General features: G+C 55.9%; 4 protein-coding genes across 4 annotated transcripts; all 4 read right to left on the bottom strand.

Annotated features, from left to right (window-relative positions):
• Positions 1-5,507: 5,507 nt before the first annotated feature.
• Positions 5,508-7,382, bottom strand: LOC104367744 (protein MRP-126). Its single transcript, XM_032988307.2, has 3 exons — positions 7,290-7,382; positions 6,509-6,667; positions 5,508-5,846 (listed from the first exon to the last, which is right to left on the bottom strand). Exons 1-3 carry the CDS (start codon positions 7,296-7,298, stop codon positions 5,664-5,666), a joined length of 351 nt encoding a protein of 116 aa, XP_032844198.1. The 5' UTR covers positions 7,299-7,382; the 3' UTR covers positions 5,508-5,663.
• A 3,280-nt stretch (positions 7,383-10,662) lies between these two features.
• LOC104367745 (protein S100-A7-like) lies at positions 10,663-12,380 on the bottom strand. The gene is made up of 3 exons (XM_009974918.3): positions 12,352-12,380; positions 11,373-11,600; positions 10,663-10,954 (listed from the first exon to the last, which is right to left on the bottom strand). The coding sequence occupies exons 2-3, from the start codon at positions 11,571-11,573 to the stop codon at positions 10,790-10,792; spliced, it is 366 nt and encodes a 121-aa protein (XP_009973220.2). The 5' UTR covers positions 11,574-11,600; positions 12,352-12,380; the 3' UTR covers positions 10,663-10,789.
• Positions 12,381-14,516: 2,136 nt separating this feature from the next.
• Positions 14,517-15,527, bottom strand: LOC104367746 (protein S100-A9-like). The gene is made up of 3 exons (XM_009974919.3): positions 15,469-15,527; positions 15,144-15,300; positions 14,517-14,902 (listed from the first exon to the last, which is right to left on the bottom strand). The coding sequence occupies exons 2-3, from the start codon at positions 15,294-15,296 to the stop codon at positions 14,669-14,671; spliced, it is 387 nt and encodes a 128-aa protein (XP_009973221.2). The 5' UTR covers positions 15,297-15,300; positions 15,469-15,527; the 3' UTR covers positions 14,517-14,668.
• A 3,500-nt stretch (positions 15,528-19,027) lies between these two features.
• LOC116960566 (protein S100-A4-like) lies at positions 19,028-20,210 on the bottom strand. The gene is made up of 3 exons (XM_032988298.2): positions 20,111-20,210; positions 19,397-19,551; positions 19,028-19,296 (listed from the first exon to the last, which is right to left on the bottom strand). The coding sequence occupies exons 2-3, from the start codon at positions 19,532-19,534 to the stop codon at positions 19,132-19,134; spliced, it is 303 nt and encodes a 100-aa protein (XP_032844189.1). The 5' UTR covers positions 19,535-19,551; positions 20,111-20,210; the 3' UTR covers positions 19,028-19,131.
• Between the last annotated feature and the right edge of the window lie 568 nt (positions 20,211-20,778).

Here is a 20,778-nt window from a genome sequence, read left to right on the forward strand (position 1 = left end):
TCAGGCACTTGTCGGGTTGAATGAATCAGCTCTTGCAGCTAAGGAAAGTGCCGTGTCTACACCCTCGCTGTGCTCGGGGCTGGGCAATGGGAGTCCAGGCAGCTAATCCTGTGCTTGTGTCTTTAGTCCCTGCCACCCTGAGCCCCGCTGGGAAGGACGGGTTGCAAAATGACCCTGAAAACATAAAAGCTCATTTCAAGTACAAAAATAAACGGCGGAAACTCACCCTGCTCACCTGCATCAACCAGCCGACGGGCGCAGATCGGACTGGTGGGAGCAGCTCGCTGCGAGTTCCTTGCAGGCTGCCAGGGAGTGGGTGGAGGGTGAGGATTTCTTCCGGTCAGTCCTGTTCTCTGGCTGCCTCCCCGCGTTGCTGCGCTTCCCAGGGAGCCTCCCTCATTATCCTTCCCCTGGGAGGATGTTTACCTGCACACCTGGGAAAGATGTATGTAGGTCAGCGTGCAGCTCTGCTCTCCGCGGGCGGTGCTCGGGGATCCGAGCGGGGAGCGCAGGGTTTTACACGGGGGCTTGCACTGGAGACATCTCCTCGGATCAAAAACCAAAAAAAAAACCTAAGCAGGGATTCCCTTCATATATGAACATTTGCATTTAGCTTCCCCCAAACCGGGTTTTTTGCTTTACAACCGAAGCGATTTGTGAGTTTGTGGGGCTTTGCAATGCCAATGCTTAGAAAACGTCATAGACAAAAGAAATTCCTGCAGAGAAGGTGGGTTTAATCTTATTTTTGAGGCTGTCCCACATTTTGTGCGGGCTGTCACTGGACCCAGAGAGCATTCACACTTGCCCAGCTTGGACAATGGCGAGAAAGAGCGCTAAGCTGCTTTTCAAACCGGGCAGCCTGCTCCCAAGAGTGACGGCAGCGTGGGGATGCCCGGTGACACCGGGTGGCCGTGACCAACGGGATTATGAGCTCCCTCCCGTGGGAAAATCACTTAGTACACACCTCGATGGGATGGGGACAGCCACCGCCCCTGCCAGCAGCATGGCCTGGGCGCCGGGCTGTACGTCAACCGCGATGGAGCAAACCGAGCCGTGCACGGGGCCAGGCTGCATTTAAATCCCAATGGATCAAACGAAGCCGTGCATGGGGTCAGGTTGTATTTAAATCCCAACGGAGCACATCAAGCCATGCGCGGAGCCAGGCTTCCTCAGGGCTCCCGAGGAAAGAACCAGGCACAGGGAATGCGAGGCTGCCGCAGCGAGGCAGCCAGGGCAGGATGCCTGGCTCTTGGCCGATTCTCTGTGTGGTCTCAGAGAAGTCAATGACCCCAGGTTTGCTCATCTGGAAAGGGGGTGTAACAAGCTCTCCCTGCTATGAAGGGTGTGCCAGCTTATCATTAAGGGCTCAGGCACCATCCCAAGATTGCCAGATACGGTACGAAGCCAGGTGAGATCACGCTCCGCATCGACCTTCCCAGGCGGCGTTTGCAGGGCCGGGTTCGTAGCAGCGTGTTTGGGAGAGGAGGGGTTGCTGGAGCCAACCTCTGCCACCCACGTACGGCTGCTGACACCTCCAGCGCGGCACAAGACGTCTCTGCAATTAAGTGGGTTGTAAATGAGATGCAGGCCGTGGTCTGGAGCTAAATTTTACCCTGGCACAGTGAGGCAAGAAGCAGCAAGTCACCGCGGGCCCTCTGCAGCAAGGGCTGCCCGGCACACGGATGCTTTCAGTGGAAGATGGAACAGCCCAGGGGCTGCTCTCGCAGCATATGGAGCTTTTGTAAAAACCTCAGCCCTGAGGGACACACTTCAGGGCTTTATTTTGGATGGCCAGACAACTGGGCACAGACAGCAGCACAAATTTACCCCGCAACCTTTTGGGGTACAGCCTTGCCAGGTTGTTTAGCACAAACCCCACAGAGAGACTGATATCCCCACGAGGTCTCTCCTGTGAGCCGGAGTACCTGCTGCTCCCGGCCGTGCCCTTGATGGAGAGGCAGGTAAAGGAGAGTTTTCACATGGGCTGGAATCACGCTGACAGCCAGCCAAGGGCTCAGGGTTTAATGTTTTATGTTGGCGGGTCCTTATCTCTGTATGAACAATCTCAGAAGAGCATCTCTCTGCCACGGGGACGGTGCATTCCCGGGCGTGGGAAGGACCCTGGGACCCGGGATGTTGGGAGGTGGCCGGGCACAGTGGTGAGGAAGCCACTGCACTGGGCAGGAAGCGCTTGCGGAGGAGGATGAGAGGGCAACGCATGGCAATGGCACCTACAACCATCATACTCCTCCCTCCACCACTGCCGCCCCAATTAGCACACGTCTGCCCAGGGAATGAGGGGAATTAGGAGGAAAATTGCTCTGAATCATTCTGAGCCAGGCCCTTCCGCTGGCTAATCCCTCTGAGCCTGCTGCCACCACGGTGCCATCCCGTGGCAGCACGTCCCCATCCACAGCAGCGTCAGGCTGGCTTTGCTAGGCTCTGGGCCCGGCTTTGCCCATGACAGCAGGTCAGCTCCTGGCCACGGGCCTCACCAACACCCTGAGACCGACCAGTTTTACCCCACTGCAGCTCATCCCTCTCGGCGTGTCTAGACTGATAACGAATCTGACGCACACAGCGCCTCGAAGTCCCCAGTTGCCACAGCGCTGGGCATTGCGCAAGCTTTCCAGTACCAGCCATGGGGCTGCTGACCCCGTATCGGGGGGTCTGGGGGGGTCAAGGGGGTCTGCAGACAGTGGAGGAGGTCAACAGCGGGTGGAGGGGATCAGTGGTGGGCGGGGGGGACCAGGCAGGATGGGGATGCTGGGTCCCAGGTGGGAGGCACAGCTCAGCCCCAGCTGAATCCCGTCCCCTTGTTAGAGTCATCCATAAAACCCAGCCCTGGAGGGTTTAGCTCATTTTCTCCAGCCTGGGAGCTTGGGAAGGGGGGGTCAGCAGTGTGGGGAGCTGGCAGGCCCACCCCAAGATTATTTTGATGGGTCAAGGACAGGGTGGCAGCTAGGGGAGATGTAGTCCTTAGGCAGGGCTTAAGCTAGGAGGATACCAATGCAAGCTGTATTGCATTGTACCTCACCCAGGCAAAGTTCAGGGAGCAGGATGTGGGGTAAAACACCCCCCCCAAACACAGATGGGAGGAGGATTTAGCATTTATCTGCATCAACTATTTTCCTGCTGCTTTGAGGAATATCCTGGAGGAACCGCAGTGCTTCTCCCCTCTCCTGCTCCCCATAGGACACAGGTAGGGAGAGCTGATGTAGTGGTGTTGAGAGAAAAAAAAGGGAGTCCGAGTGCGTTGTGGCTTGAGTGGGGGGGGGGGGGATGTGAGAGAGGAGTTTGGGGTGTTTGTAAATCGGTGCATGTCCTCATGATGCCAGCTGAACCCCAGAATTCTGTTTGTTTTGGATGTGTAAATCAGAATAATATTGATTATTGTAACCAGCACTGGTGGTGTAGGAACAGGGGGTGTAATGGGGGGGGGGGGGGGGGGGGGGTCACAGAATGGGGCTCTTCCTGTGATGGATGGGCTCGGCCACTGTGTCCCTGGGGTGCAAACCCGGGGAGCCGGCCGTGACCAAGGGCTCCCCGGGTTGCCCTGGGGCCAGTGGCCGCCCCAGCAGCCTCGGTGGCCCATGCCACCAGGTGGCAGCAGGAGCCTGGTCCTCAGCTCGCGGAGCCCCAATTCTGCCTCATCCTCTGGGGGTGAAGGCCGGGGCTGGGGGTGCTGCCCCCCTCCTGCTTTCCCGCTGCTGGAACAACAAAGCTGGAGAAACCCAAGCACCATCCCCACCCCAAAACAGGCAGCGCGGCTGTGGGCATCAGAGCGCCTTCGCCCATCGGCCTGAGCGAGGGTCCCTCTGCGGCGCGGGCTCCAGCACGGTTGGGGTGGATCCAACACCTCCTTGCTTGCCTTAGCTTCGTGCTCTCTGTTGGGGGGGGTGCGAGCTCCGTTGGGGCGAAAGGACACATATGGACTCGGGGACCGCTCCGCTGTTATGGGAGGACCCGGCGATCGCCCCCGCAGCGGTGCCCTGGTCCCGCTGCACTCGGGGCGTGTGGCGCCTCGTTCCTCTCCACCTCCGGTGCGATGGTCCAACAGCCCCAGTGGGTGACACAACACGAGTCCCGCGCTCGGGGTGTCAGAGGACTGTGAAGTCCCTCCGTGTTGGCACATATCCTGTTGCACCAGCACGGTGAGCTTCGAGGCTGGTTCCTGCCTGGATCCTGGGGGGGAAGGTCCCAGGGCGGTTTGGGGGTACCCCCCAGCACCCAGATTTGTGTGCTTGGCCCCTTGCACGGGGAGACCCCCCGCTCTGCTGCAGAGAACAGAAGGGTTTACCGCCCACCAGCTGGTGCTGAGCTCCTGAAAAGCTGATCTGCTGCAAAGGGGACCTGAGCACCCCTTGTCCGGAAGGCTGGGCATGTCCTTATAGGCCAGCCCTGGGGACAGACTGGCTCTTGGAGGTGACAGTGCTTCTGCCCTGGCTGGGTGGTGGCAGTGAACCAGCTCTACTCTCCCCCTTGGGTGTGGGGCTCTTACCTGCTCCAGAGACCCTAAAGTGCTGTCAAATGGGGTGTAGGATCCATTCTGGGGTGCAGGATTGAGTGTTGGGTACGGGATCTGGCTCCAGAGGGCACCTGCCTCCCTGTGCAAGCTCCGGCAGGGCTGAGTGGACTCCGGTCCCTGCAGTAGATTTTACCTTGTAAGAAGGTGTTTGACACTTCAGATGTCAAAACTGACTCCGTAGGAAGCTGAAGCAACCTGGCCAGCAGTGGTGAAGCAAACTTGCGGCAGTCTTGTGTTAACCAGGCAGGCTTGCTTCAGTGCTGCTGCTTTGGGGAAGCTTGTGGCAGGTTCCTTCAGAGAACAGGACGATTTCAGGGCTTTGACTCACCCTTAGGAAATCACAATTGCTCCTTCCCCCCCCTCTAAGACATTTGCAAATCAGTAGCCAGGCTTTAGGCGTGCACCACAGGAGGCTGCTCAGCAGTATCGTAGGCTTTTCCAGCCACCCACTCTGGAAAGAAGCTATTAATAACGGACACCACCCCAGCACAAACTCAGGATCTTCTGAGTGAGGAGATGGGATTGTTCTCAGTTCTTGTCCACACAAAACCCAGTGGCCAGACCTTGCTGCTGGCTGTAGCACTAAAACTAAACTTTTCCAGCCCCATCCCAGGGCCCTGCAGAGCAAAAGTGCCCTAAAAAGGGTGTTCCTCTGGAAAAGGGTACTTGTCCATCCCCATCTTTCCTTCCAGCTATTGCCTACCACCACATCTTGGTCCTAGGAGATATGCAGAGTGTTTACAGGTCAATGGGCTTTTTTTCTAGTTGGAAATCATATTGCCTTCCCTGATCTATGGAGCACACTATAATGTAAGGATTATTGTGAGCACCTGCTGCGATGAGCCCTGCTCTCCCCAGGCATCCACCTCACCTCTGAGAACCTGCAGCCGGTCTCCAAGGTGGATCTGCCTGGTTTTCAGGCTGGGAGAGAGCAAGGTGCAGGACTTGCCTCAAGGAAAACCCACGCAGACACACAAAAGAGCTTTGACAGCCTCAGGGCAAATCTTTATTTGGCAGCAAAACCATCAAACTTGAAGGAAGGGAAGGAGGAAGGTGGGCAGGGAGGGATGGAGGGGAGAAAGCTGGGGGCTCTAAGCACTGCCCCGGTGCCTTTGGCCAGGGACCACAGCCCAGCTCAGTGGTGGTGCTGGTGTTTGTGCTGCTGTTGCTGCTGGTCCTCAACTTCGTGGAGGTGTTCGTGGGTGGCAATGGTCACACGGACGATCAGCAGCATCATCTCGCAGAAGCTGATCTGCGCGTCCTTGTTGATATCGAGGTCCTTCATGATTTCATCGATGGTGGCCTTGTTTTTCACATGCTGCGAAGCAGAGGAGAGGGTGAGGGCAAAGTCCTGTCAGCCACAACTCAAACCTTTCCCTGGGACCCTCACAAGCACCAGGTCCCCAATAGCCTGGTGCTATGAGTGGTCCCATCCTTGTGCCAGCGTCGCCCATGGCGTTGGGTGCAGCAATGATTTGCCCGTGGCAATAAAGCGATTGGAAAGCAACGGGCATCACTGCAGGGACACTGTGCACTGTGGAGACCGATGAAGTGTTACGTCAGCCCCAAAACTCTCCTTTAGCTTGTTGGATTAAAAGCACGCTACCTTCTGCTCTAGCAAAGTGAGTTACAAAGAAAAAAAAAAAAAGAGGGATTTTTGGCTGATATTTCTGACATCATTGCCTCCAGATGTCAGAGGAACTCCTGGGTACTATGATGCTGATTTTTGCAGATAAGGTGATGAGGGTGAATATCTGGCTGTGGGTGCACCCAGCCCTGTGTGGGTTTCCTTCATCTGGCTTTATGGAGCGTGTTTGGAAAGCGGCGGGTGGACAGGGAGGATCTGGGCAGAAGGTGTTGGGGCAGGAGAGCAGAGTGGGAAGGGGGTGAAATCAGTTCCTGGAGATATTCAGGCAATGGGAACCAGCCCTATTCCCTCTCCACGTGCGCCATGAGAAACCCTGCTTTGACTGCACTCACCTTCAGGTAGTTCGCAAGCTGCTTCTCAATCAGGAGCTTCAGCTCCTTCTTGGTCAGGGTGTCTCTGTCCCCCTCCCGTCTGGAGTACTGGTGGAAGACATCAATGATGACATCCATGGCCTTCTCCAGGTCGGAGAGCGGTTCCTGGGTCTGGGAGGTCTGGAAGAGAAACACTCACACTGAATAAAGTCAGGAGCCAAAACAGATGGGGAAGCCTGATGTAAACCAGCGAGGCTCCAGTACAGCCACCTCCTTCACACCAGATGAGGATGCAGCCTGGTTTTGTTCAGCCATTCTTTTTGGGGGGGTAAAAATTTAAGCTGTTTTGAGTTTTCTCTTCTACAAGCTAAAAGAGACTGAAGGGGGTTGCAGCCTTTGCCTGCTTCTGCTCTGAGATGTGCAACTAGAGGTAATAGCTGAGAGCTGATTTTTTCCCCCCTCACAGTGTGCCCTCTGGAAGTCAAGCGCTGTTGGAGCAAGGCTCCCAAAGTAGCTGGCACTGCAAAAACCTCTCTAGAGGTACGGAGTAGGAGATCTGATTTCCAGGAGCCCCTTCAGTGGTTGGACTGTGCTGTGGAGAACCTCTCCCAGGATGATCCATCTCTCCTTGTGGTTTGGGCTTGGATGAGCCTGAATGGAGATAATTATCCTCTGCCAACATCTGATGGCAGCTCACATAGAGATGAGAGGCTCCCCAGGGGTCCTCGCACCTCCGATGGCTCCACCGGCACCTGGAAAAGAGCATGAAGACCTTAAATGCCCACATCACCATCGGACTTGCCTTGCTCATCTTGACAAAGTAGCGTGGTCCACTCGGGCTGGAGCGGGGCTGGTCTGGAGCACGGCAGCTCTTATAGCCTGGCCATCTTCCTGCGCCACTCCACCGGTTGTGAAATATCTCCATTTCATCCAGTTCCAGTCCGTCTTCATGACATACTTGTGCATTGCTTAAGGCTCTGGGGTAGTTCCTTAAAAGGGGTCTCTGTGGCTTTTCCCGCAAGGTCGGCGCGTCATGTACTCCGGGTGGCAGGGAGGTGGCCAGGGCATGGCTCCCTTCACCCCCTCCACCTGGCTCTCGGCGCTACCATTCTCCATCGTCTCCCAAAAGAAGTCTATTCCCCTTGGCTGTTTCAATTCCACCCGGTTTACTCCCTTCTGCAGGGGTGTCTGTCCATGCCATGAGGCAAAGGAGACCCTGAGCATCATCCCTGCACTTCTCCAACGAACCAGCACTGCTTGGCCCTGTAGCATCCCCACCCTCGTGGCACTACGTGGTCCTGAGCACCCAAAAGATTCCCGGTGCTGGCAGCATGGCCAGGGCTGCCTGTGTGACGTGGGGACGGGGACAGAGCTGGCGCTGAGGGCAGTGCCCCAGCACTGGGGGACCATCCCCTGCCTCCAGCAAGCAGCTCTTTATGAAAGACAAATAATCCAGGGTGGGGTTCCAGGAACTTCATTTCATCTCCTCAGGTTAGCAGCAGCCTGTGCCAAGGGTAGTTTCTCCCCACCCGAGGTATGCTCTAAGCTGTGGAGAGCAGGTGGGGCTGAAAGGTGTATTTTTACTTTAGGATGGTGGCCTCGCTTTGTAGCTTCTTTTTCTTTTGTTGTTTCTCAGTGTTGCAGAGACCCAGCGCAGGCGCTTTGGCTCAGAGCAGCTAAGATCAGGAGCAAAACGAGATTTTCCAGTGCTTCTTCATTAAAACCCTCTGTCTGCTGGTTCAGCTGACTCGTTTCGGGGTGTGTTTAACCTGCTGAACATGATACTAATCTCAGACACAAAGTGGAGGCCAAAATGGGGCCATGGACAAGCCTGGGGCAAACTCCAGGAGCTCCAGGTGAGCTGACACGGGGCAGCACCGTGCAGGGAGCTGCTTGGGGGTGCAGCCCTGGTCCACACACAGAGACTAACCAGCACCTTCTCCCCCCCCCGCCCCTCCCCAGCCCTCACTGTTGAGGTGCGCTGCATTTCACAACAGGAAAGTTTTGATGCACCAAACAGCTGGAGAAGGACCCGGGGTGTTTCACAACCGGGTGTCAGGGACCATCCGCTCAGTTGCAGAATTTTGTAGCAATTTCAGGAAACCGTACTTTTGGGTCATTTTATCATCCTGGAGGTGGGGAAGAACAAGGATGGGTTACAGGGTGTGGGGTGGGCCAGAGCTTCCCAAAGAGGGATGGTGGATAGACCCTTGGAAGTGCCCAGCAGGGATGAGACCTCAAGCATTTGGTTTTTAAATGCTGGTGCAGTCACTAAGGTGACCAGTGAGCCTGGGTATTGCTTGGGGTCACTGGAACATGTCCTAGCACAACTTTTTGTCTGGCTCTGCCGATTTCCTCGCAGGGGGAGCCTCCCTGTCCAGCACTGCCTGTAAGCCATGCCCAAGTGGCTGCAGCAAGCTGCAATCCTGGCCCTGAGGCCACCGGGTTGAGCAAGCATCTGTTTTTTGGAGCCCCAGAAGAGGAGCAGGGAACCAGGCATCAGGCGAGCAGCCCAGTAGCCATGGCAAGCGAAAGATCTGCTTCGAGGTGACTGGGGTTGGTTGTGCTCTGAGGGCCTGAGCCCTGACAGGGCTCCCCGTGCTTGACAAGGGTTGCAAAACTCTTTCAAAATACCCATTTACAGGCAAGAGGCTGGCTGATGTGGGAAGAGGACACGGCAGGGTTTGTCACTGGGTGGTTTGCTGTGTGTCACAGCAGGTTTTAGCCCAGGATCAGAATGAGACGTATGTCCTGGTTGCTAGACATATTTTGGCTTGGGGGAGGCAGGGGATGCCCTCTGAGCCCTGGATTGTGAGCACCTTTGGGCATTATGAGGCCAGCAATGCTCTAGCTGTGACCTGGCATGAGCAGCCACCACAGGAGCTGGGGTGACCTGGAGGTTTTCCCATCCTGGAGCTGCAAAGGAAAGGATTTCCCAGTCCTTTAGCTCGAGCCAAAAAAAAAAAAAAAAAAAAAACAAAAACATTCACACATGTCTCCGCCGTACCAAACAGCTACAAGCTGAGCTGCTCGGCAGGTACCACCTTGGTCCAGCCCAAAAGGAGCTGAGAGCCAGCTCGGCTGCCCGCACAGTTGTGGCACAACTGCTCCAGGGTGCTGGACCCTCTCCAAGCCTTCCGGGAGCTCTGGCAGGTTGCAGGGCTGGATCTGGCCATTGCTCTTGCCCCTTCCTGCCTGTGCTGCAGCGTGCAAAGCGTTGCTGTCGCTTGTGCTTGTGCTCGGCCCCATGGGGTGGTGATATCCAGCTCTTTTCCTCGCTGAATGATTGGGTTATCGTGTATTTTGTACCCAGAAACAGTTTGGTGCTGCAAGGCATCTCCCAGATGGCTCAGCCAGGGACAAGGTCCTGGTGCCCTGCTGGAGCCCGTCAAGGTCTTTGTGAGAATATTTTACTGGTGGAAAACTCTGAGATGGAAACCATCCGGGTGTTCCATCTTGGCTAGTTAACAAATGATTCAGCAGGGTTGGGAGGGAGCACTCTGGATGTCTTGTGTGAGGGGGGAAAACTGAAATTTGAGTTTTCATTGGGATTTAAGGAGAAAATTTTAAATCTCAATTTCCCACACAGCTGAAGCTATATACACATAGTAACTTCTGCGTGTATTTTTTTTTCCAAAGAGCACCCTAGCTTGTTCTTGCGGTAAAGGCTGTGTCCTGTTGTGAGCTGCTGTTGTCATGGGTATTAATGCATTTTTCTGCTCACGGGTGATTCTGCACCCAGAGGATGCATTTGTCATGGCCAAGGGGAAAAAGCTGGATGAGAATGGGCAAAACAGGAGGTGCTTCCCCAAACTAGGCTGGGTCTGCTCTTCCCAGTCTATGCAGAAAACTTTCTCTGCCAAGAGAAAAGCCTCTAATATGGTTTCTATGTGTTGCAGCTGATGGATGAAACCCTTGCAGAGCTCAGGCAGTGTTTTGCACTGATCTTCTGGCCCTTAATACCTTTGTAGCCCATCAGTCCAGCCCTTTTGGCTTGGACCAGACGCTGAGCAATACAGCTCTCACCCACTGACATCTCAAACATAAGCCTCTTCCTTTATGGGTTTTGGGGGTGCCTCATTTAAGCAAGACCCTCTCCCACAGCTCCAGCAGGACCATGCAGTCTCTGCAGCTGGTGCCCACCCTCCCGATCCATGAGACGGATGCAAAAGGACTCAGTGAACTTCAAGTGATGTTTTATTGTCTCAGAGGCATGAGTGATCCAAGCAGACAGAAAGCAGCCAGAGCCCAACTCCTATAAGCAGCCCCCCTTGGAGTTTTTCATGGGTCATGCGTTGAGACTCAATCCTTGTCTGGTGCACAACGGTCATCCCCATGGCTGATGTGATGGGCATCATTGGTCAGCTTGGCCAAGACGATGGTGAACTCCTCAAAAGTCACCTCTTTGTCCTTATTTAAGTCTGTCTCTTTGAAGAGCTTCTTCAGGTAGTCGTGCTGGTTCCTGCCCTGAAATTGGGGGACAGGACAGATGTTAGCATGCCCCCCTCCCTGTGCTGCACACCCACTGGTGGAAACCCAACCAGCTTTGTTCTCATTATGCCCTGGGAAGTGTTTGGAAGCTGCAGGATCACTGTCACCCTTTCCTACCCTGCAGTTAGCCCTTAGTTAAAATCCCAGAGAGGCAGGCTCTTGTCCCAAGCCCCTTTGGGCAGTGGGGGGGGAAGGATGAGCACAAGTGGCCCCACAACACATGGGCAAGCTGGATGTGATCGCCAAAACCCATTCTATGGACTACAGCCATGGTGGGGACTGCACCCCATCCCCCTGGGACCATACCTGGAGGCAACCTCAGCCTCATCCCCTCCTCAAACCCCTGAGGAAAGCATCCTTCCAGGGAGCACACCGCCACTTCTGTGGCACTCACACAAGCTTTCAAGAAGGTCGGTGCCTGCTCCGTCAACAGAGTGTTGAAGTCGTTGAAGTTGAGGAGGTCAAGCTGGCCCTCCCGGATACTGTAACGGTGGTAGACATCCACAATGGTTTTCAGGGCCATCTCCAGCGTGCAGTTTCCAGGGAACTGCCGGGTCTCGTGACGGGGAGCTGTGGTCTGGGTGCTCGCAGACATGGCTGAGCTCTTGAAGCACTGCACAAACTGTGTGGAGAAACCTCAAAACCATGAGATGCATCTACAAATTGGGCGCTCCGTGCCGTGCTCTTGGCCCTCGCTCCAGGCACCCCAAGAGGGCTCATGCTGCACCTCCCCAGCCCAGCAGCAGATCTGCACCAGGAGCGTTATCTCGCTGGGGCTGAGCCCGGCGTGCCCGGGGACAGTCAGCAGTGCCTTGGCGCTGAGCAGGTAATAAGTGGGTTTAGGAATATATATATTTTTTTTTCTTTTTACAACATCGCCCGACCACTTCTAAATTTAGCTTCTACCAAGAAATGTTTTGTTTTTACTGACCTGGAGGTATTTGCCAAATTAGACAAGCCCATCAAGCTGTAGTTGTGTATCTGTACCGTGCCACTGACAAGAAGAGTGACTTTAAGGCAGGGAGCACGGTTCATGGATGGGCTCCATTGCAGTCTCTGCCTGGCCTCCTCTTCCTCCTCTCTCTCTGAATCTCCCTCTCTGGGCTGCAAATCCTTTTCACCACAGACACTGAGCGCAGAGATCCTGCTCTGTTGGGTGCCGCGGTGCAGTGGAAACAATTGCACCACCACTAAAGATGGCATAGAAATGCCACTAATTTATACTGGACTTTTTGTAGCCAAAACCAGCCTTCTACCCTGCCCCAAGTAGAAAGCATCCCCCTGGAATAAAACAGGCATGGCATGAAGTGCCGTATTCAATATCGCTTCTCCCTCATCTCATTTCCTGCACGAACCATTGCAGTGTTACTTACCCTTGTCTCCAAGGAGGGTTTGCAGCAGATGGGTCTGTTGAAGTGATCCGAGAGCCTGGAAAGCCCTTTTATACATATCTGAGGTCCTCTTTCATCAGAGATGGTGACACACCTGCTGCAAGCAACAGCTTGAGTGAGCATTTCCCGTACCTGGAAATTGTAAGGTGGGAACTTCTGAACCCCTCCCGGTCTCATACCTCTGCACATAGTTCCTGGTTGCACCCACCGGGCTTTGGAAATGTTGTCCTTCCACCCCACCATCACCTCTGACAGGGCTGAGCTGCTCATGTGTTGGGTGAAGAATGGGGAAAACACTGGATGTATTGTCACACCTCAACGGGAGTGTAAAGGGCAAGTCCATCTTGGCAGAACTTGCCAAAACTTTGCAAGTTTTGTAATGTGCTGAAAATTTTGCATGCTCTCATGCCGGTGTAGGAGAAAGATGGGCTGTTTCAGAGACTTGTGGATAATTTTGTCCCTTGGTTATTTTTCATGTAATCTTCTTTCTTTTCTACAATAACAACTGGTTGAACGCTAGCAACGATGAAGGTAGCACCTTCCTGTTTTCCAGAGTATTTTCCATTACTTTCTGTTTTCACGTCACTTGTACTAGACCTTTCCTCTTGTTTCAGAAACTCTGTGGAGGAAACTGGTTATAAAACAAGAAGAAAATTTGAGGCCAAGGTCTTTACTTGTTGGAGCATTAACTAGCAAATATTTTGCAACAGTCACCTCTGTGCCACCCATCTTGCATTAGCAGAACAGGTACTAGAAGGATGAAGAGATTATCAAAAGATATAAAAATAAGACAATAGATTCCGGGAAGAGAGCAGGAACCAAAAAACAAAAGGGTAACCATTCCTGTTCCGGATGCTTCTTGCATGTCCCGAGGGCAGTATCAAGAACTGTTGCATGAGTTTTATTATGGTATCCCTGACTCATTTTATTGGTTTTTTTTTGTTTTCCTGCTCTACTCATTAGTGACTGTCAACAATCCAAAATTGCATCCTCGTTCCCCTTGCAAAGCAGCAACCCAGCCTGGTTTTTGCCGAGTGCACTTGCATAGTGTAGTCCCCTGCAGCCAGACCAGGGAGCTCTGAATTCCCATCTTTCCCAGCCGTGTTCCCCAAAACTTGCGGAGGAGGCAGCTCGGGATGTCCAACCCCCACAAGGATGGTGATGCCCAAGTGACACCCGTGTGCCCTGGCAGGAGAGTGAATGACAACTTCTGTCTCTGGGGGACAAGGGCTGAACCCCAGTGACAAAAATTGTGGATCCAGAGAGGGATCAGCTGTGCCATCGAGTGCAAATAACCACACAACAGCCCCTTGCTTCCTTTTGTGGCTCAGTTTCATGTGGGACAGGCTTCTGGTTTCAGATGATGTTGGAAATGTTGGGGTCTCCTGAGCCTGGGGGTTTCCCACTCAGTGCACAGTCACTGGCAGATACAGAAGCTCTTTTCAGCTCATGTATCTGCTCCCCAGGAGCCCGCGGTGGCTTGTAAATGTGCTGTGACCTGCTGGGACGTCGTTACCCTACGCTAGCAAAATCATCCGACTTTCTTGTGCAGAGTTAACACCAGCTCTCCGGAGGCCCTCGGCCTCCTTCTGTGCTGCATCAGAGATTGCTGGACAAGCACTGGTTGCTTTAAGGGTTGCAAAAGCAGTGCATGCAGCCCCAGGATGCTGCACCCCCAGGTCTGGAGCTGGATCTTGGCAGCCACCTGGAGAAGTAACCCCCCAGCTGCGCTTCACTCCTGACACGTCCTGGAGCTGGTGCAAAGAGGACAACCAGGGCTGATGATGCTCTCATGCAGCCCCTGGAACCTCTGCAGTGTGATGGGGTGCTATGCACCCCACCGTCTGCTGAGGTGAAGGGTGCTGGGGCCACCCGTGCCATGCAGGAAACTCGTTGAGCTTCAGGAGGGCAGCGGGAGCGTGTCGGGCTCTGCCAGGCTTTGGGACAGAGAGTCCCTGCAGCCTGTGCTGCTCAGCTGGGACCCAACACCACTGTTGTCCCCACTCTGCAGGGAGCAGGGTCTCCCCATCCCGCCTCCCCCTTTCCCATTGCTTCTCCAGCTCAATCTGTATTTAACCCCTCACAGCCACAGGCTGGGTGCATGTTGCATCCTCCCTGGAGGCAACGGGACACATAATACAGATGCATTTGGTGCTTGAAGAAAGAAATTTTATTTCAGTGCCATAGGCAGAAGCAGATGACAAAGCTTTAGTTACAGGTTTGTGCTTGTGGGCAAACAGAAAGGATGCCGCTGCTGGAAGAGCACAATCCCGTGGACACAGTTACACCGGGAACTGCTTCACTTGCGGGGACCGTGGCCGTGGTCATGGCCATGGTCGTGACCGTGGTCATGGCCATGCCCAGCGTCTGAATGCTCATCGTGGCCCCTGGGATGCTGGTGGGACCTGTTGTGGGCATCGATGGCTACAAGATTGAGCGTGGTGAGGAACTCGGTGAACTTCAGGCGACCGTCGTGGTTGGCGTCTGCTCTGGTGAAGAGTTTGTTTATGTAGTCATCGATGGACACGTTAGGCTGCAGCAGGAGAAACATGACAAAGAGTCAGCCTGAAGCACAATGGGACTTAGGGTCACCCTGCCAGACCACAGCTACGGCACGAGGCTCACCCAGCAAGGATTGCATGGTTTCAGGAAAATCCTAGAAAAATCCTCCCTCCCCTTTGGGATGCTCTCAACCACTCCCATGCCCCAAAGAGGCCACAACTCCTGCAAGCTTTCACCGGTGTTAGGAGAGCTGGGCCGTGCTTGGCTCTTACCGGCATGGTGTTGTGGAGGAAGGGCTTGGCGGTCTCCTTCAGCAGATCTGAGAACTCAGTCTTGTTCAGGTAGTCATCTATGGGGTACTTGATGGCGTATTGGTGGTAGATGTTGACAACGCACTCCAAGGCGAGCTCCAGGTCGGTTTTCATCTTGCTGGGAAGGGACAGGCAACAAAAGATTGAACCCCATCAGAGGAGAAGGACTGTCCTCTCCTCTGGGAGCCCCAGCTGGGTTCTGGCTGCCCGGCAGGTTCGGGCTCATCCCAGTGACACTTCCAGCAGCACAAAACCTGAAGCCACCGTTTGGCAAGGACCTACTTACCTACGAGCAGCACTGGGGCTGGCTTCTGCAGACAGCGGTGCACCGGAGGAGAGGAGCAGTTCAGGAGTGGTGACGGCACGGAGGAGGTGAGGTCTCTTTTATAGTCTCCCTGAGCTACGATTTGTGACACCCTTAAATTTCCTTCAGGGCAATAACCCCAGGAATTGTGCAAGGCTACGCAGCACGCCCAGGCGGCAATTTCTTGCCTGGCTCCAGGAACTGGCTGCTCCCACTGTTAATGAGGGAGGGGACGCCTCAATCTCATAAGGGCAAAACAAGGAAACACCAAAAGAGGCATTTTCAGGCAGCCAGCGTCGTGGGTCGGTGGCGGTGCAGGGTCTTTCCCAGGAGCTGGGACATTCCTGCAGCATTTGGGGGTCTTTGTGGAGATGATGGAAGAGGAGTTTCTCCAGATCACACGATAGGTTCTGAGTGAACCTTTCTAGTGGGGTGATGCTGTTTTTTTCCCAATGGGACATGGGGTTCATCACTCCTCTATCTGCCCTGACGCCGTTGAATTTGGCTGGAGGTGCAGCGCCTGCCCCCAGCACGCTGCTGCACGGGTGCTGGGGGATGGCCAACGCATCCCACCCCCCAGTCACCCCCCAAATCATGAGCAGCATTCCTCCTGAATCATTTCTTAGCAGCTAGCCAAGGAGCCAAGAAAGACGTTACAAATCTGGGCACGCCAGCGTGCCGGAAATCTGCCAGCCAGTCAGGAGGCGGCATTTCCCAGCAGCTCTAATCGCTGCCTGATGATAAGCGAGGACTTTGGCAATTGCTGCCCATTTCCAGGGTCAGGGGATGCTGCCACAGACAGGAGACCCCCCTGGTGTCCCCAGTGCCTGGCACGGGCTGCTAAACCCTGCATATCTTGGGAGAAAGACAGTCTCGGGGGGCTGGTGAGGAGCCTGTGCCTGAAGATACCCAAGCCCTTCACCCCAAGTCTGTGCTTGGTGGGACCGGCACAGCAAAAAGCTTGTGCTAGCCAGGAAGGATTTTAGGAGATGGGAAGGACAGCAGGGGTGAAACATCCCCCCTGTCAGCCCTCAAATCCAGGAGCGTGAGGAAATGGTGCCAGAAAAATCCTAAATTGCAAAAGAGTGAAACAAAGGGACAGGTTGTACGATGGAGATGGGCGCGTCCTCTCTGGGAAGGGGAGCCACGTGGGGCTGAGCAGCGGGACACGGGTGCACCGTCAGCGAGACGTGACGGGACGCGCGGAGGGAGGTGTGAAGGGATGTGCCTGTGCCACGTGGGGAGGTGGGAAGAGACCCGCGTGCCCCGTGGGGCTGGGAAGAAGGGACAGCCACGCACCGTGGGTCTTTCCGCTGCCGTTTGCTGCTCAGCCTGCCACAGAAGCCACGTGCCCACGTGCCTGAGAGCTCCCAGCGCAGGCCGTGCCACGGCAGACCACACTCCGGTGCAAGAGCCGCCGTGGGGGGGTTGGCATCTGCTCTGTGGCCGAGCGCAGCCGTGGGGCTGGGAGCGTTGGTGCCACCGGGATAGAGCCGGTACAGCCCCAAGGGCATGGTGGCAGGGTGGTGACAGGGGTGAGGATGGATGCAGGCAGGCTGGGATGCCTCTGAACGGCACCATGCCAGCTTCAAATTTTCACAGATCAGGCATCAAAAGGGCCAACAGCTTGTAGGGAGATCCCTGTCGCCTGCCTCTGGGATGCAAGTGCCGTGCAGCCACGTCCTTGGGTGTCTGGGGGGGATGGATACTTTTTTTTTTTTTTTTTTTTACCCCCAATATTGATGCTTCGGTGAGCGCTGAATCTCAGAAGCTGGGGTCCATGGAACAACCCCGAAGCCCTCTCTTTGGAGGAGCAGGGGGATGAGCTTCAACCCCAATCTCCTGGCAAAGCAGCCCTTGAGGGTGCAGTGCCTGGGTGGGAGCATCGCCAGCACCCAACGGGATCCGTCTGCAGGGACATGAGCACCGGGTGCAGCCCCCCCAGCCAAGTGCCTCCCACCCCCAGCCGGAGACAAAACAGTGCTATCCATTAGGTTTTCATTTATTATTCAAATCTGACCAGAAACACAGCAACAGAACTTCATAATAGGAAATGACAAAAAAACTTTACAAAAGGTCCTTCCAAAAGAACCCCAAAAAGCCCTTGGCTCCACCGGCTGGTTCAGCTCTACATTTTTAATTCCTTCAGAGCACCGCTGCAGATCAAGACCAGGGTCCCCAGGATGGTGCCGTACTCCTAAAAATTCACTTCTCTGTTTTTATTATGGGCCGGGTCCGGTCCACACCACAGCTGTGGGGGCTCGGCAAGTGGCCGGGAGCTGGTCCAGCTGTGGGGCAGGGAGAGGGGAGGACCCAGAGCATCACTCCCTCTCCATCCGGGGGGGATGCTCTGCAGCCCTCCAGCTTACCCTGGTGTCAGCAGGGCAGGAGGAGGGGGCAGAGCCCCTCCAGACCCAGCTCAGCCCCCAGGGTCTGGGACTAAGCAGGTGGGGGGGGGGGGGGCTGCCCCATCCCCACACACACCCCCCGCCCTCATGCCACCCCAGGGTGTTGAATCAGCTGGGGCCGGTGGCTGCAGGGTGACTCACGGGGCGCAGCCCAAATGTGGCTCCCAGTTGCCTCCACACGTAGCCCCGGGGCTGGTGGAGGCGGGGAGGGGGGGGGAAAAGCTGGGGCTGGACAAAGCGAAGCTTTTGTGGCATCTCCGCTCCCCGGTTGCCTCTGGGAGCAGCTCAGGTCCGGCTGCCAACGGGGTGGAGCAGGGACAAGGGGGTACGTCCACATCTGGAAGGGGCATGTTGCACATCTGGAGCTAGACAGGCAAGCCCAGGTTGGCTACAGCTGTTCGGGGAGGGGAAAAAGGGGATGAGAGGGAGCAAATGGAGACTTACAGGCATGAGCAAGACAGGCTCCGGTGTAGGGAAGGGGGGGATGTGGCTGCGTGGCTCCCAGCGTTTGTAGCCGTGGGCTGAGTCCTCCCGTGGCAGCGGCCCAGGGGGGGTTGGCTGGGTGCTCGGGGAAGTCACTCTGCTGCATGTCATAACCCCACCCCGAGCAGGAACGCCGCAGAAATCCCGCTCCCCAAAGATTCCCTTGGGACAGGGAAGGGACAAGGGTCCTGAGTGACTTCCCAAGGCGGTAGGTCCCGCCCCACGGGGCACCAGGTGAGAGGACAGCCACTAACCCCGAGTGAGCTTCACAATTACGGCTAAAAAAAAAGCAAAAGGATTGTTCGCCTGTTGCTGTTGGAGGTATTAGCCCCTGCGAAAGCTCCTGCTTCGCCTTGCGCGGCCGCGGAGCCGTTATTGGGGCTGCAGGGTGGGGTGCTGCCAGGCAGAGCCCGCCGCTGACTCACACCAGCGTGGCCGGCGGGGATCAGCCCCGCGGGCGGTTTATGAGGGCTCGGGGAACGCGGTGCCAACGTTCCAGCACAGCAAACACCTGCTCGGAACCGCCCCGGCTCGTCATCCCGTACCTGCAGCACGCACACGGAAGGAAAACGGGGTGTTCCCCGGTGTGACAGCACCCCCCAGTCCCCAGGGCAAGAAACCCCCCCCCCTTTACAAAGCACGCAGAGGACTTGGTTTTAAGGCAACTTTTATTGTAAAAAGCATCGGGAAGACAAAGGGAGGGTCATGGGGGGAAGTGAGGAAGCCCGGGGGCCCGTGGCCATCCCCCCCCAGCTCACTTCTTGTGCGGCATCTTGTCGGGGTAGTCCTGGAAGAAGTCGTTGCACATCATGGCCATGCAGGCCAGGAAGGTCACGTACTCTTGGAAATCCACCTCGCTGTCGCTGTTGCTGTCCAGGTTGCGCATGAGCTGCTGTATACTGGCCTCACTGGTTTGTTTCTGCCCAGGGACGAAAAGGGAAGGGTTAAAATGAGGGGTTGCAACCGGGGCCACATCCCCGAGCCGGTGCCACATCCCCGAGCCGGTGCCCTGCACTTACGCTGAAGCTGGGCAGCTCCTTCATGAGCATCTCCTTGAGCTCCGTCTTGCTGAGCTTGTACTTGTCCCCCTCCTTCCCCGAGTACTTGTGGAAGGTGGCGACTATCACGGCCAGCGCCTGCTCCAGGGGACACGCCATGGGGGATGCCAGCAAGCCTGGGGGCACCAACAGAGCAAGAGGGTGAGAGCAGATTTCGGCGTCCCCAGACACCCCCACACCGAGGAGGGGGGGGGGGGGGGGGTGTCGACGGGCTCCCCCAATTCCCCTGACTGTGCAGGCTGCTCCGGTGCCCCGTTCCCGGGGAACACACTGGGATGCATCACCGTTTCCTCCCAAATTTCACCCTCCCGCTAGTAGACGAACTGGGCGTTGCCATCTGGTACCGGTGCTGAGCAACTGCCCCCCCCCCCCCCCCCCCAAAAAAAAAAAAAAGCCGTGCCGGAGGGGAGAACGTGGTGGGGGGAGGCAGCACCCCCCTCCTGCCCGAGCCAAGCGGGGAAGGGGAAAACACACTTTCCCAGCTCTCAGAGGTGAAATTCAGCCGCTTGGCTCTGGGGGAAAACCTCTGCAGGGGGGACCCCACTGCGGGTTTGGAGGGGGGGGGAGTGCTGAGCCAAGGGCATCATCTGGACGGCATCAGGAGGGTCGGTGGGATGAAGGGGAATGGAGGATCGTGGGGAAAAAAAAAGCAAAAAAACAAAAAACACAACTCACCAACAGCTCAAAGGAAACAGAGGAGAATGGGCAGGGCGGAGGCGAGCGGGCGTCAGGCCACGGCATTTATAGCCCCGCCTGGGACACCTCCCTCGCTACTGGGGGGTGGGGTGGGGGGGTTGGAATGCACCAACGCTGATCCAGCGCCTGCCTGGATATTGGCTGGGAAAGGAGAAGAGGAAACCCTGGGAGCAGCCCTGCCCCCCCCCCCCCCCCCCCCAAACCGCCCTGTCCCGCATTGCCAAGGGGGTTGGTTTGGGTTAGAAAGAGTAAAATGTGCCCCCCCCCCCCCCCCTCCCGGGCTGGATGGGGACCACCTGGTCGAGGAGAATCCCTAGGGACAAAGGGATGAAGCCAAGGCAGCAGTGGGCACATCGTCCCAGCGAGGGCAGGAGGTGCCGGTGCGGGGCGAGATGGTTTTTGGCAGCACCCCCCGGGGATGTCTGGAGCCGTACAAACCCGAGCGGGGTTTGTCCCACGGCTTTGTTGTTGTGCTGGGGTTTCAGTGTGGGTTTGTTTGGTTTGGGGTTTGGGTTTTGTTTTGTTTTGGTTTTTTTTTATTTTATTTTTCTGTTTTTAACTCGACTGCAGGCCATTTCCGTTTCCTAATGGCGAGGGCAGTGCGTCACAACGCCCCGTTGTGTAACGGAACTCTATTTTGGTGTCTG

The sequence above is a fragment of the Tyto alba genome, unplaced genomic scaffold (assembly GCF_018691265.1).
Source record: "Tyto alba isolate M040663 unplaced genomic scaffold, T.alba_DEE_v4.0 Super-Scaffold_8, whole genome shotgun sequence".
Taxonomy (NCBI): domain Eukaryota; kingdom Metazoa; phylum Chordata; class Aves; order Strigiformes; family Tytonidae; genus Tyto; species Tyto alba.